Source organism: Salvelinus alpinus, chromosome 18, assembly GCF_045679555.1.
Source record: "Salvelinus alpinus chromosome 18, SLU_Salpinus.1, whole genome shotgun sequence".
NCBI lineage: Eukaryota > Metazoa > Chordata > Actinopteri > Salmoniformes > Salmonidae > Salvelinus > Salvelinus alpinus.
Genome location: NC_092103.1, coordinates 37,663,656 through 37,679,381, shown reverse-complemented (window position 1 = coordinate 37,679,381; position 15,726 = coordinate 37,663,656). Strand labels below are relative to the sequence as shown.

Genomic DNA, 15,726 nt, shown 5'->3' with positions numbered 1-15,726 from the left:
TTGACCTGTCTTGAAAAAGTATTACTTTAATTTAATTCAATCACGGCTACATTTGTAATGATGATTCAAATACTTAGGCTATTTCGTATAAATATCTGAACCTTGATGATGGGACTATGGTTGAATGATTGGTAAAAATATACAATGAGTTCCAGAATTTAGAAATCTTGCCCCATAGTGGTACAGCATCACTGGATATTATACTTGGCTTGGTACGGAGCTTTCAGCAGCTTGTTTCCATGGAAACCCCTCCCTTACTTGCACAATAGGACCGCTTGGTGCCCATGATTATTTTCCCTCTGTAAGCGATGATAGGTTGTTGTCAACGTTTTATAGTAGGCCCATGTTGAATTTGTCAATCTTACAAAATATCAGTCTTATGTTTGACTTGGGAAAGCCGAAATCGTAGCGGATTACGAGGAGTCTTGTCGCATCTGCCAGACCAGGCATCACGGGAATATTCTGTATATTCTACCTGTCTCTCACACGAGCTAAACACCAAGGGCTTTAAAGAGAGGAATATAACTATTTATAATTTCCGTAAAATAAATGTTAGTTATTTGACAAACATAGGGCCAGTGTGTGGCTCAGTATTGTATTTGACTAAATAGCCTACATTTTATCTACGATACATTTGCACACCAGTCTAGCCTATCATATGTTGTCACGAAGGCCTCATACTAGGCTATGTGATCACATTTGTTTTTAATGCCGGCTTTGAGCTTTTGGTGACAGCTACAGTAGACTACAGCAGGCACCCAATATAGATTATATTCATGTCTGTAATGTAGCTATTTCAGATTGAGGTCAAATCTGCCCTGGCTGGCTGCGCACGCAGAATTCAGCGCGAGTGGGTCGTGAGGTTTGTCCGTATTCCCTCTGTTCTTCATCTCATCGACAACCGGCTGGCGGGGAGAGATCGACTGATTATTCTGCCCGACCGGGACTACACCAAGGAACAACACTGGGACAATTTTGAGAATGAATGGTTTTATGCCTGCTTCGGGGCTCAGAAATGACAATCCACTCCGGCGCAGGGTATGCTGCGAAATTGAGGAAAAGCCCAAGACACAGGCATCCCAGCCTCGTCAATAACAGCTCGTGGGTACCGAAGCATTCCAATTTCATTTGCTAACGTGCGTTGTGGATGCCAGTGATTTTTGTCGTTTATTTGTACATGGCCACCTTTCTCGTTCTGTATTTAAATGCGTCTGCTTGGCTGAGACAGGACTCGCTTCTCACCATGCTATTTATGGGGTTAGTATTTTTTTCTCAACGGAACAGCCAACACCTCAGAGGCATATGAAGGAGGGATATGACACGGATTCCACACATCCCGAAGGAGCCTGCTCAGAGAAGAATATGAAAAAGCAAGACATTGGAGAGACCATCCATTTTGTGTCAGGAGAATATTTTGATGAAGGAGACACTGGGATAATTATAGAAACGGGAGCCTCTGGATATACATATGTCGACATGGGGAGCACCCAGCTCTGAAAATACATGTTGGGCTTATTAATTGTATGATTATAATGACTATAGGCTAATGGTTGGATCATATCCAATACAAAATCATAAAATGTGATGGCATCTTGTCGGGAAAAATGCAATAGGAAAAGATGACCCAGAAATCGGGATCGCCCTGTCATCCATCTGTGCCTTTAGCATCATGTTATGAGGTGGAGTGGCTGCGAGAGAATATCAATTGAATTGTACATGGATATCGCTGATTTATAGCCCTATGCCGTTTTTTTATTCATATTTCAGAATGTAACTGACTTTTACATATTTCTTTCAAGGCAAACATTGAATTATTGTGTCTATCGGGATCGTATCTATTCCACTTGGTCTCCAAGTGTCAAATGAAATTAATATCTAAATGAGAATTTAAAGGGAGCAAACTCGATATAATCGAGATTTATTTTTCGAACCAAGCAAACATCCCGTTGCACACAGATAGGGGGGCAGGTACCAGAAAAGTCGCTGGTTCGAATCCCCGAGGCGACTAGGTGAAACATCTGTCGATGTGCCCTTGAGCAAGGCACGTAACCTTAATTCGTCCTGTAAGTGGCTCTAAATAATAGCGTCAGATACATTACTAAAATGTAAATATAGATACAGCATATAACTGTCATATGAATATATGGCCTATCCATGCATGAAGTGATGATGGCCGTTTGTTTTTTATTCTAATATTGTCCCACTGTGATCTATTTTTCTATTTTCTCAATGTTATTTGTCCAAGCTCCGCCACAAATTTCTGGATAAAAAATTGGACCGCGGGTTTATCACCCTGAATAGAAACCATATGTGGCCCACTTGATTTGAAACAAGTGTCTTTTCCATTACTGAGGATATTTTTCTTACTCGGCCATTAGCCTAACTTTCAAGTGCGAGAAGCTTTTTTAATGCTTAAAGTCTGATTTTTAGTGAGTGCCATCAACAGAGGTGGAATTGATGACACACCTGGACACCGCTGTTGTACTCCGAGGATATTGCACTGTACAAGCCACGAGCATTAGGCTACTACAGTCACGGGGAATTCGACACGTTTCAAGTGCGCTGTCAGTGGGTTTTTGGCTGTTTCGCTCGAAATGTGGAGAGTTTTATTGTAGGAGTGCCTCACGACGCGTCGAGATTTGCCAGGAAAAAGAAAAGGAAGGGGATATGAATCCAAGAAGAAGATGATGATGATGATGCTGGATACACAGGTAACAAAATACTTATAGTTTGCTTTAAATTATTTTTGGCAAAGGTGAAGTAATCCGGGTTTTTTTATCTGTTGCTCTAGTTGAAGTTCTAGGCTACCCGGACAGACATTTAAAGAGACAAAGCCTGATCGCTATATATAAGCCCTATTTATTTACTTTCTCACGGTAAATGCAAAAACAGCATTCAGAATAAAAACTAAGATAAACAACCTGCTAGGACGCAGTTGCTAGAATGGTTTGGAATGAATTACCATAATAATGCACTATTCAAATAACTTCCCCAGGCAGGGGATCATCATTGTATGGTCTTTACAAAAGAGATTAGGGCCTGGCACACGGCCATGTCTTTTGTACATCTGTCATGGCATGCAGAACGAGGGCAGTGCGGGGGACATGGGATGGTGTAGTGCACAGCACTGCCCACCCGCCTTCTTCAACATGATGGGTCAGAAAAGCTTGTTATAAAATAGCCTAGAGTACTGTGTGTGTGTGTGTGTGTGAGAGAGAGAGAGAGAGAGAATGTGTGTGTGTTAGAGAGAGTGTTTGTGTGTTCCCCATACTGAATCCTGAAAAACATTTAATCCTGAGATGCTCTAAAATGTTGATGTGGCGTTTTTCTGTGCTTTAGCAGAATTCATCCTGTAAATGGCAGTCACAGCATGTTAACAAAGCCAATGAGGGAGGTTGTGAGGGTATTAAGGAAGTTATCCTCCACCACTTTTTCTCTACACTAAAAAATACAAATAAAATAAAATGTTTTGTCACATACACCGGATATATCCAGTTTTACAGCCATAGTAGTATGGCGCCCCTGGAACAAATTAGGGTTAAGTGCCTTTCTCAAGGACACATCGACAGACTTTTCACCTTGTCGGCTCGGGTATTTGAACAAGCAACCTTTCGGTTACTGGCCCAATCTGCCACCAAAGAGTCATAGAAAGGACCACCAAGCCAAGACCCTTGAAATTGAAATGACTCCCTGGTATTTAACCTTAATTTAACTAGGCAAGTCAGTTAAGAACAAAGTCTTATTTACAATGACGGCCTACCCCGGCCAAACCCGGCCAATACTGGGCCAATTGTGTCCCGCCCTATGGGACTCCCAATCACGTCCGGTTGTGATACAGCCTGGAATCGAACCAGGGTCTGTAGTGACACCTCTAGCACTGAGATGCAGTGCCTTAGACCGGTGCACCACTCGGGAGCCCCTAATATGATGGAATGCCACAAAACATTTACAAGAAGGAATCAATCCAAAGGCAACACGTGTAGGAGAGGAAGTCGCGTAAGCGCATTGGACCCAACCTCATCATCCTCTCACTCTCCATCCATGTCATATGACCTGTTGGCCACAAAGTAATACTGTTACATTTCTCCTCCTAAGGCATTCGAAATCCATTGATATTCCGGCCCTGGAGGCCCCGTTTGTTGCACGTGTTTGGGGAAGGTCCGAAGGGGTGAGCACTGGGGGGCCGTGGGGGGCCGTCGTTGGTTTGTTTGTTGGTCCGACTCTGGGGGTCGCAGAAGGAGTGGGTGGTTGTGCTGTTCCCTTGGGCCTTGCCTCTACTGCAGAGTTCTCCAACTCCAGGCCTGGAGCGGCACTACCACACGAGTTCCACGAGTTTGGTGATATTAAACTGTGTACAACATATACCTACAATGTAGTTGCACTACCAACCTATGTAATTACTGTATTATCAAGTAAATACAAGGTTTTGGTCCATAATATGGTCCATAAGTAGAACACATCTTTTCATAAAATATTTTGTTACTGTGATTTTTGTCAGCGTATCTGTTTTTGGTTTGTTACTGCTTACTGTTTGAACTCTTCCGGGTGTTTGTCTCTCTCTCTGTTTCACCTAGTTACAGTGTATCCCTTTATGACTTATTTATTCATCTTAATGCATTATACATTGGTCCGATTACCTTGGAGCTCCTCAAATGCATTTTACCCAGATCTTCCTTTCACTATTACCTGGAGGACTTGTATTTCATGGCCACAAGACATTAGCGGGTGCAGCACTGCAACATTGGATAACCAGCCTGGTCTCATAGACTAGATGTAAATCCTGTATGTTACGTTTGGTATGGTTACTAAGACAGGTGGTTAATTAAGTAGGGTGGTTGGATGGGTGGGCGTATAACGCAAACTTCTAGCGATCATGAGGTTGCAAGTTTGAATTTCATCACGGACAATTTTAGCATTTTAGAAACTTTTCAACTACTTAGTGCTTTTTAGCTACTTTGAAACTACCTAACAAGTTAGCTAACCCTTCCCCTAACCCTTTAATCTAACTCCTAAACTTAACACTAAGCTTAACCCTGACCCCTATCCCTTAGCCTAGCTAACGTTAGAATTCATACCATATCGTACGTTTTGCATCAGAATAATACGTAATGCTCTGAGACCAGGCTGGATATTCCCACATCTTGAGGCCTCAGTATGGTAAAGTACACGTCTCCATAGCTATACCCTTACCTTTAACTTGTGGTGCTAATGTTAGGCTAACTTAGTGTGGGAACTGGGAAGCAGTTTCAGTTTAGGTCTCATTCTCTGGCAGTCTGAATGGGAACGAATGGGCTGAAGAGAGTTGTAGGTGTGAGATTGTGAAGTCTCGCTGGACTTGAGCCAGAGCCAGGTCAATAAATAACAGATAAGAGGGTAGAGTGACAGATGCTGCGTTGGAATGTATCCGGAAGGGATCGATAGATAGACACTTTGTACATTTTCAGAAACTTCATGTCCTCGATTAGCTACACTTCCAATCTCTGTTTCTCTCTGTTCCTTTAGTCTTTAAAGCTACACTCTGCAAGCCTCCTATGACAACAAAAACATGAATGCAGTAGTAGGTCTTCGTTTTTAAACATGACTCAATAAGACAGCTGTACTAATCTGATTATGAAGCTATTTAGAAGTCATATTTTTCCAAATCAAGGGGTGTAGGCTATTTCATTAGTTAAAATTAGTGGAAATCTTACAGACCGTGGCTCTTTCTGCTTTCCTTCTCTTTCATACGATTTGTCTGATTGGAGATCAGTCTTATTGTGCGGCCAAGCACACCCATTCACCCCAGCCAGATCAGTCTCTCTCTGTGCAACCAAAGTATTGCTGTGTGTGTGCGTGCATGCGTGGATGCATGCGTGTGTGTTACAGGAAGCACTGTAGGACCCCCCACTTATGTGTTTGTAATTTGACACAGGAACTGGAGATTGACACTGCTGTCTGTGACCCTTAGTAAACTTTTGGTTATGAGAATGAGTGTTCTCGAAAACAGATATATGTGTTTGTATTTGTGAGTGTGTGTGCACGCATGTTGCCTAGTACTAGTACGTCTGACTTCAGGAATGGCAGCCTATGTACAGTATAGTGTGACCATAAACTTCAGAGTAGCCCCTATAAAACAGATCACACACTCTGTGTCCTCTGCTGCCCCCTTTGCGAGAGCGTTGCTATGCTAACAGGTTAGACAGCCAAGCCTGTGGACCTAAGCCCCCGTTGGCAGACAGCCCAGCTCGGACCACTGGGGGAAAATGGGGAGTCCTCCAATTCACTTAGCCAGAACTGTACTCACTGCCTTTAAAAATGAGTGCATTGTAGGAGAAGACTTGAAAAGGATGGCTGTATGAAATTCTTATGCATTCGTAGGGTTTCACAAATGTAGTTTTTAGTTTGTATGCTATATGACCATCAAAACTTAAATAGCTCCTAAGCATAATTTACATAAGTTAACTATCTACATATCTTCTATTGCTTGGGTTAACATGAGGAAGTAGGTGCTTCAGGTTTTGGTGTGAGTTGGACGATACATTGGAACCAGCTGAGATAGAGTTGTGTGACCTGGTATGTCCAGTAGATGTCTCTGTCACTCCGGTGAATTGTTGCCCGACCCAACTGTTTACAGCTGGGGTTCTCAAACCTCTCCTCTGTGACCCCCAGACGTTTCATATCTTTGTTGTAGTCTTGAACTAGCTCACCCGATTCACATTCAGGGTTGATGATTAGTTGGTAAGTTGACTCAGGTGTGCCAACTCTGGAATAGATCAAATACATGGAACGACTAGGGGTCCCTGAGGAGAGGTTTGAGAACCACTGGTTTACAGTGTGAGCTGGTTTTTTCCAGATGTTTATGCTCGCTGTGCTGGTACTTGTATGCAGGGAGTTCTTTTGAAAGCTCAGGAGAAGAATGTTATATAAAGGTTGAAAAAAGTTGCATGTGTTCACAGGACATGAAACCTCTGCTTTGTGAAATGAAAGCAGAGGTACATGAGCAATGGGAAAATAATCATCATGAATACGGTTAATGAACTTCACAGCTTTTCACAGTATCATGCTGATTTGGTGAACGTGATATTGCGAATTGTCAGTGAGTTCATTCTATTTGTACATTGTGTACATTTATGCATTCCTTGCAATGGCCACAGGGAACACATATCCAAACAAATTTCCGAATAAGGATGGGATAACTATCAATTAACCAAACAGTCCAAATAGTACACCCAATATGGCCACCAAACCACACATCACGGAACATGGATTTGAATTGCAATGTATTTTATACCCATTGTAATTCTATGGCGTCAGCTCCTCTAGGAATAGGGCCTGACAGTCATCCGTGTTTTATGGGAAGTCACATGACACACTGCCCTCATCAATCATCATCAACAACTCCCCCAACCAACCAATACAGGGGATGATGTCACAAAGGGCCAGCCAGCCACCTTCCCATAATCCCCCTCCCCTCTCTCTCATTATAATGAACTCAAGGTCAACAATATGAATATGATCTAATTACCAGCAGTGTAGCTGATGAGCAACCACGAACCATGAGTGACACTTGCGGTTCATTGCAGTGCAATGGCCGCACAAAAATGTTACAATCAACCGTTAACATGGTTTCTCGTAGCTGCGCGTGGTCTACTTGTCGAGACCTTTGTTCATGTTTTTGTTTTTTTGCCTCCATTACGCTCATCGGCAGACAAAGGAGTGCAATCATGAAGAACGTGAGGGCGGATAAACGCCACTTCCTTTGGCAAGGAGACAATACGAGGAGTTGAATGGAGTCTCTCTCTCTGTTTGGCTCTGGCCTCTGGTCACCAGCCTAAGGTCACGCTGTCACAATGTGAGGGGACACTAGTTGTTGTTTCTGCCTGGGTGTTAGTGTGTATGACCGCGAGGGGCCGAAGGTGTTGGGCCATCATCATGTAGGCTAGTAGTGAGAGCTGCCTGAAGCTTAAATGTGTTGTCGTTTTGTAGCAGTCCGTGGAGTTATCGTAGAGAAGCCTGAAACTGCGGAAAGGAAATAATATGTTAAAAGTCTAGTTTTAGCCAAGTCAATGTGTTTGATTGGTTTGGTGTGTTTTGATTGGGTGCGTTTGATTGGTTTGGCTTGAACGTGTTGTACAGAGTAGTTATGTCACTGGTGACATCTATACACTCACAAATACATATTATTATGCACAACCCCCTCACTCTCACTGATTAACCTTCAATATCAATCACAGAACAAGCAAACATACACTCTCTCTCTCTCTCTCTCTCTCTCTCTCTCTCTCTCTCTCTCTCTCTCTCTCTCTCTCTCTCTCTCTCACTCTCTCCCTTTCTCTGTCTCTCTATTTCTTTCTCTCTCTCTCTGTCTCACTTGCTTTCTCTCACTCACTCACAAACGTTTGCCTGCAACAGTACTTAGTATAATCTCTTTTGTGTTCACACAGCAAAGAACCTGAAGTCGTCAACCACTCAGCCTTGTTAAAATACTCCAAACCAGAAGGTGGCAGTAGCGTTGTTTGGCAATGCATGTCCTTCTGTGTTGCTTAGTTAATGGTCTAGAACCCAATGTTAGCTTGCTAGCTGCGCTAATGTTGCTTTTTTGTGGACAGCCCTTGTTGATACTAGCCAGATGGCCACAGCTAACTACCTAGCAAGATTACGAAGAAACAATTTAATTCACTCTCCATAATCCCATACTGCCAGTGCAAGTCCATAGCCAAATGTTTAGCTAGCTAGCTAACTTTAGCATATTCGCTAGCTAGCACAGCAAACTAATTCATTGTGATTGAATTATAATGTCAATACTAGCTACAGTGGTTAGCTAGCTTGGAGGAAGTATTTAGTGTTGTGTGCATTGTGTCTGTGCACTTAGCTAGCTACAATCCCATAGCCTACATTTCATATGAAATATGACTGGCTCATGACATTTAACCATGTATTTACAGAGAAAATGCCCCATTTATTTTTGTTGTCACTCCTGTTGGCCTCCCCACGTGGGAGTTTCTGCTCTCTGATTGGCTCAAAGTCAAGTTATTGGCCACTGACGAGCATTGCGATTCTACAATTGCAAATGCCAGGTTCGTCGCTACCGGGTCAGCACACAGCGGGTACCGCTTTTGTTCTAGCTAGAGAAGAACCATTTTTGGTTGCAGGTAGAACCCTTTTAGTTCAAGGTAGAACCCTTTTGGGTTCCATGTAGAACCATTTCTACAGAAGGGCTCTACCTATGTTCCTATGGGAACAGCTGAAGAACCCTTTTTTTCTAAGTGTGTAGTCAGTACTTCATTTGTTGTGACTATACCTGCAGTGCTAGATCCCACTGCTGACACCAACTGTTGTGTTATTAGCTGTATGGATGAGGCAAAGAGATGTGAGTTAAGATAACATGTTTACTGACAAGATAATGTAGCAACTACTATTTGCATTACTATCCATGATAGTCTATTTTATAGTATTGGGATGCCTCTCTCTGCGCCTCATTCCATTTTCTCACTTTGTTCCTTCCTTCTGAAAAGGCCTTATGTAGTGCTGGGTGAGGCTTCTCCCCCAGCGTTTTGAGCTCATTTGTGCCTCTGTCCCTTGGTTGCTAATTGAATGATAGGCTGCACCTGGTTTACACCCCCCTCACAGACGGTAGGCAATGCCCAACAGAACACAGGTCATTTGCCACCAACAATAGTGTCATGACCGAGGCTCTGTTTGTGTGCGTGTCTGCAGTGCTGTCGCCTTGATTGGCTGTGCGTGGTGTTCCCGGACGCACCAGATGTACCTTGTCTTTATTAGAAAAAAAACACATTTCATTCTCTGCTACATCAAAAGCATCAGCTGTTGATGCTTTATTCTCGTCTGGTAGAAAGCAGATACTATTAATGCCTTGGACTATTTATATCTGTGCCTTTCTTCAGTAACTTATAGCGGTGACATCATTCTTTTCTTCCCTCGTTGCTATAGAAGCGGTGGGGCATGCTTTGCTTCAGTGTGATAATGGTGGTAGATCAGACTCTGGGCCCCTCTGGCCATGGGGTTGATTGGTTATGCCTGGCTGCACCAATCAAACTGTACAATGCTATAATTGTATATAAAGTTTGTGTGTTTTTGTGTATGTGTTCAACATTGATACACATTTTATGTGCAAATTATAGCATTGTACATATGCTTGGATTTAAGGTTGGAGTAGTGAGTGAATGAAACTGGACCAATAAAGACGTGTGGAAAGTTTACATGCATTGTTCCCCTCAATTGTATCTTGCTCCTGTTTTCTGTGCTAACCCCATAAATGACATCAACCACTATCGCCATGTTTCCCCTCTACCATGCTTCCCTTGCTGAGGGCTCAAGGAAGCACATCCTTTATGACTGTGTACAGCATGGACAGTGTGTGCTGTACAGTACAGGGATAGGGTGTGGAAGCATCCGTCCTGAATTAAGGGTGATGAGAGCCAAATGGAGGAACATTCATGGAGGGGTTGACCAGGTGGGATGACTTGCAGACTATGAAAGGCCAAGGGAGAATGATCATGATATCATACGTCATAAAGGACATAAAGCACCAACCTCCAACCTCCCACTCAACCTTTTATCAGAGCTAACATTTCAGCTTCTGGCGCCAGACCCTGTGACTTCTCCTCAATGCGCTTGTAATGAAACCCGACAATGGATCTGTCAGCGGTTAGCTGAGAAAAGGTAAACAGATGGGAGTAAAGGTTGGTGGAACAGGGAGGATATATGCTGTTGATGTCCAAAGCCCACCTCGTTTCACTATGGTACACGAAGTCTCAGAGACAAAGAGCATGTACATTGAGTTATGACACAATAATAGCCACAATTCATCGAAACACGTGTCGCTATAAAGAGAGAGATGTATCATCTTGCACTGCAAATCAGTGAGACCAGACCTGTCCAGAAGTCACTTAGGGCAAGTTCGAGTCAAGTCTTTGAGCACGAACCAGAGTCACGAACCAGAGTCAACCAGAGTTGAACCGAGTGGCACAGTGGTCTAAGGCACTGCATCTCAGTGGTAGAGGCATCACTACAGACCCTGGTTTGATTCCAGGCTGTATTACAACTGGCCGGGATTGGGAGTCCAATAGAGCGGCATCACAATTGGCCCAGCGTCCTCCGGGTTAGTGTTTGGCTGGGGTAGGCCGTCATTGTAAATAAGAATTTGTTCTTAACTGACTTGCCTAGTTAAATAAAGGTGAAATAAATTAAGGTTCATGTCTTTGAGCACGATTCAGAGTAAAGTCTCAAGCATTTGAGGATGAGTCAGACTCAAGTCTCTCAAGTCATCCTATGTCTCTCAAGTCATTGACCATGACTCTGGGACAAGTCTCAAGTCATTGAGCACGAATCTGAGTTGAGTCTCAAGTCATTGAGACAGAAGTCAAGTCTAAAGTCTTTGAATAAGTCAGTCAAGTCTTGAATCTTAAAGGACGATCATAGTCTCATAATCTGTTGTTGCTGCAAGACACGTCTGTGGGTTGTCGCAGTTTTGTGTGTGTCTGTTCTGCCTCTATAACGACCCCTGACCTGACTCCTGACCTTTGGCCTCCCCTGTGCTGGGGTGGCTTGTTAGACTGTTCTGGAGACAGTGGGGATCAGGACATCAGATGGCTGAGAAGCTTCTTGGCTGTGAGCCCATCTCCATCCCTCTGACAGACAGTTGTTTTACACTCTGCCAGTCAGATGCGCCGCTCGTTAATTGTTGAAAGCCTCTCAACGGGGATAAGCTTTTGTGCTCAGGCGGCTGGGAGGACCCCCGAGGGGTCTTCCCTGAGACAAAACACATGAATGCGTGTCATATAGGCCTAGTCAGACGTGGTAGTATTTATTACATGATGAAGAGTTGACATGAGACATGAAAATGCCTGTAGCTAGAAAGTCAACGTCCCCGTTCTAACAAAACAATTATGTGAATAGGAAAGCTGTAATTACGGGGGCTGCCAATGAGGCCTCAATAAATATCTCTCTGCCTATTGTGTCTTAAGGAAGGGGGGCAGGGAATGGTCACTTTGTTGCCATGGCAGCTGGCCAGTCGCTGCACCTGGCCAGTCAGGGACAGTATGTGAACAAAGGAGGTGGTGTGTGTAGCCTAGCGCTTGTTTTGCCACATCGTCGAATCCCGGTTTAGCTGCTCTTTGACACAGCAACCATTTTCTCCTTCCAGTTGAGTAGACGCAGGTCAAACACACACACCTCTCTGTCTCCTGTCGTCTGTCAGAGAGAGGAAGGAGGCTGCTCCATCCCTACATCTGGGCTTCCCTGGAGGAAGCTGCTATCTCACTGTGATGATGTACTTTTGGATTAAGTTGTGAAGCATATAGCATATCCTCATGCACTTAAATGTGATCCTCTGTGGAGTGTTGACATGATACATGTCTGTATGGATGGGGGAAGATGTGGCCAGCACACTCAGGAAGTGAAATGCAGATAGAAACATATGATGATGGAGATGTGCCTGACCACCATCATCACACCTCCGTAGGTGCAGGTGGAGCTATGTTCTTATTTTCTACCGAAGGGGTATCAGGCAAAGAGCTGGAGATAAATATGGAACCGAGGATATGACCCACAGGAAGTGGAGTTGACTTATCATCCAGTGACCAGACCCCAGATCCTCCACACTTCCTGTCACATGACATGGGATCCCAAACACTTTGGTCTTCCTAGCCCTTGGTACTTATTTTTACTGTAGATTCATGTAATATGCCAGAATCTTACTTGGGCTATAGGTTATAGAGGTTTAAAGAACATTCCCTAACATTTGTTCCGGGTTCTCCTTGATGCTCCGGGAACATTTGCTTTTTGTCCAGTGAGCACTCCCTCCTTGTCAGGCTCAACATGTTCAAGACATGAGAGGTGGCTACCTGCCTGAAAGGTTTTGGAGAATTACCAACATTTTGTAAAGCAGGATGAGACATTTACCATTTTGGACGTGTCCATCTTGGAGGAGTGCCTTGGTGTCTTGGCCGGCAGCCAGAACTCACACGGGCAGGGTTGGTAGTGCGCATGAGTGCTCGGCTGTCTCCATAACGACGGAAGCTCCGCGGCGTCGTCTGAGTTTTGCTTCTGCATCTTAATATGGGTTCTGCTGCTGCTTCCTAACATACCTGGTGCACAGATTCAGTCTTACCCCCAAGCTCTTGGTTTGGAATTAGTTTGTCTGCGTTCTCATCCATCCTTTGTTTGAGTGCACTTTATTTACTGTCAGTTTATGCATTTCCCCTCCATCTTCTCTCTTTTGTCCACCCATTTCTGTTTCTGTCCATAAACTCTCTATATATCCACTTCATTCTTTGACCTTTTCACCTCAGCTATCCGTTTAGTTTGCTCTAATCATCATAATTGCCATCTATCCCTTGATCCCCATGCTCCTTGGCACTGACTCTCTGAAGTCAAGCCTTGTTTGCCTTCGTACTGCCACCTCACGCTCTGATGAAAGGTGAAATAACACAATCCTGACAACCGGCTTTGCGTCAAATTTGATAGCTATCATCCAGCGAGGGAATTTGACATTTGTTATATAATAAGAAAGCGCGTCTGGTCTCTGTGTGATACCGCATTCATCTTAATGTCCACATTTCCCCTGAGGCGGGATATCACACTGATAATCATTAGAAGTGTCTGGCAGAGGCACATTTTCAAACGAGCAAAGGGTTTAGATGGAGTAAGCCTCCTATATTACAGTCATGTATCACGTTCCGGTCAATCTGTGAGTCATAGCTGGAATAGCACTGTGGAGCGAGTTCCCATCCCGTACATATTCCGCACTGGACGTCCTGGATGCAGATCCCAGATCAACCCCCATATTTCGTTCTACCTCGGATGATCCCCCCATATTTCGTTCTACCTCGGATGATCCCCCCATATTTCGTTCTACCTCGGATGATCCCCCCATATTTCGTTCTACCTCGGATGATCCCCCTATATTTCGTTCTACCTCGGATGATCCCCCCATATTTCGTTCTACCTCGGATGATCCCCCCATATTTCGTTCTACCTCGGATGATCCCCCCATATTTCGTTCTACCTCGGATGATCCCCCCATATTTCGTTCTACCTCGGATGATCCCCCCATATTTCGTTCTACCTCGGATGATCCCCCCATATTTCGTTCTACCTCGGATGATCCCCCCATATTTCGTTCTACCCCGGACTGTTGTTGTGTCCCAGTTATGCTTTTGTGTAGAATTAACATTCATCACAAACTTACAGAAAATGTTTAAGAGCAGGTGAAGTGTGTCTCCATGTACTTAGGGGTGAATTTTCTAGGCACCTTGTCCTGTGTAATTATACTTTAACAGTGACTTCCGAATTCAGTGGCTGATGTGGTGTTTTATGGTTCAGGCATGCCATCAGGTAACCTTACACATGAGAGAGACGCATAGAACAGGAAAAACAGCCGTGTTAGAGTGCTCTTTTTGTGCTATGTGCAGTGGAAAGAGACTGCTGACTGTATATTCCACGCTCATGCATACATTTCCCAATGCAGTGCTCTTAAACTGGTCAGCCATGGCCCTCAGCACTGTAGGCACACACACACACCTACACACATACATGATTTGTCCGTTGTGTTGTAGATGTTTATGTTAGATGATCACACACACACACAAAGCATCACTACTGACCTTGGCAACAGAGGTCCCTTGGAAAAGAAAGCACGTAGAAGCTTGTTTTCTTCCCTCTCTGGTACTCAATCATTAATAGTCCTCTCTCTCTCTCTTGCCCCTGGCTCATACACACACGCACGCACGCACGCTCTCTCTCGCTCTCTCTCTCGCTCTCTCTCTCTCTCTCGCTCTCTTGCTCTCTCTCTCTCCAGTAACACTCCATAGCCTTCTATCAGCAGCTGTTCAGAGAGGAGAGCGAGGGAGTGGTGAGTACCTGCTCGCTGATTCGCCTCCTACACCCCAGCACTCCTTTAAGGTTTACAATGTGTGAGTGTCTCAAAGTAGTGGACAGGTGTGCTCTAACGTGTAGCAGCATGTCATAAGGATCTTACAGCGACTTTAAGACCAAGGAAAAGAGAAGGAGAGAGTGACGGAGGAGGAGGAGACAAGGATAGAGAGAGAGAAGGAGACCAGGAGAGAGAGAGACGGGATAGAGAAAGAGACAAGGAGAGAGAGACAGAGGAGACAAGGAGAGAGAGACGGGAAGGAGAAAGAGACAAGGAGAAAGAAGGAGAACGAGAAAAAGACAAGAAGAGATAGATGGAGAAGGAGACAAGGAGAGAGAGAGAAGGGAAGGAGAAAGAGACAAGGAGAGAGAGACAGGAAAGAGAAAGTCTGAGTAGAAAGAAGAGGCGTCTACTTATGACACTTTTTCCCCTTCGTTCATTTTGGAAAACAACAAGTGAGAAAAATAGATAAAGGAAAGTGCAGCAGAAGACTCATAAGGAGAGATCCCTTTGCTTCAGCTTCAGCCCTCTAGTAGGGTCTGAGAGCTGGAGGACCACAGCCCCAGCCAGGGGCGCCCTGCCACCCAAGCCCAAGCCAAGACTCTGTCTCTGGGGCAGCATGGGGTCCAAGTCCCCCTTCAGCCTCCACCGAGCCCTGGTCCAGCCCATGATGATGTGTATGCTGGATGTTCCTTTCATACTGGACCACCTGGTAGGTGTCTGGTGTGGAGACTGAGAGGATCACTGACTGCAGGTGTCTGGTGTGGAGACTGAGGGGATCACTGACTGCAGGTGTCTGGTGTGGAGACTGAGGGGATCACTGACTGCAGGTGTCTGGTGTGGAGACTGAG

The 15,726-nt window shown here is 44.5% G+C and overlaps 1 protein-coding gene across 1 annotated transcript in view; it reads left to right on the top strand.

Annotated features, from left to right (window-relative positions):
- Positions 1–334: 334 nt before the first annotated feature.
- The window catches only part of LOC139544565 (ral guanine nucleotide dissociation stimulator-like), an 81,188-nt gene continuing 65,796 nt past the window's right edge, over positions 335–15,726 (top strand). The window contains exon 1 of the mRNA XM_071351846.1: positions 335–2,711. Coding sequence (XP_071207947.1) covers positions 2,685–2,711 — 27 coding nt within the window. The 5' untranslated portion in view covers positions 335–2,684. The remainder of the gene's footprint in view (positions 2,712–15,726) is intronic.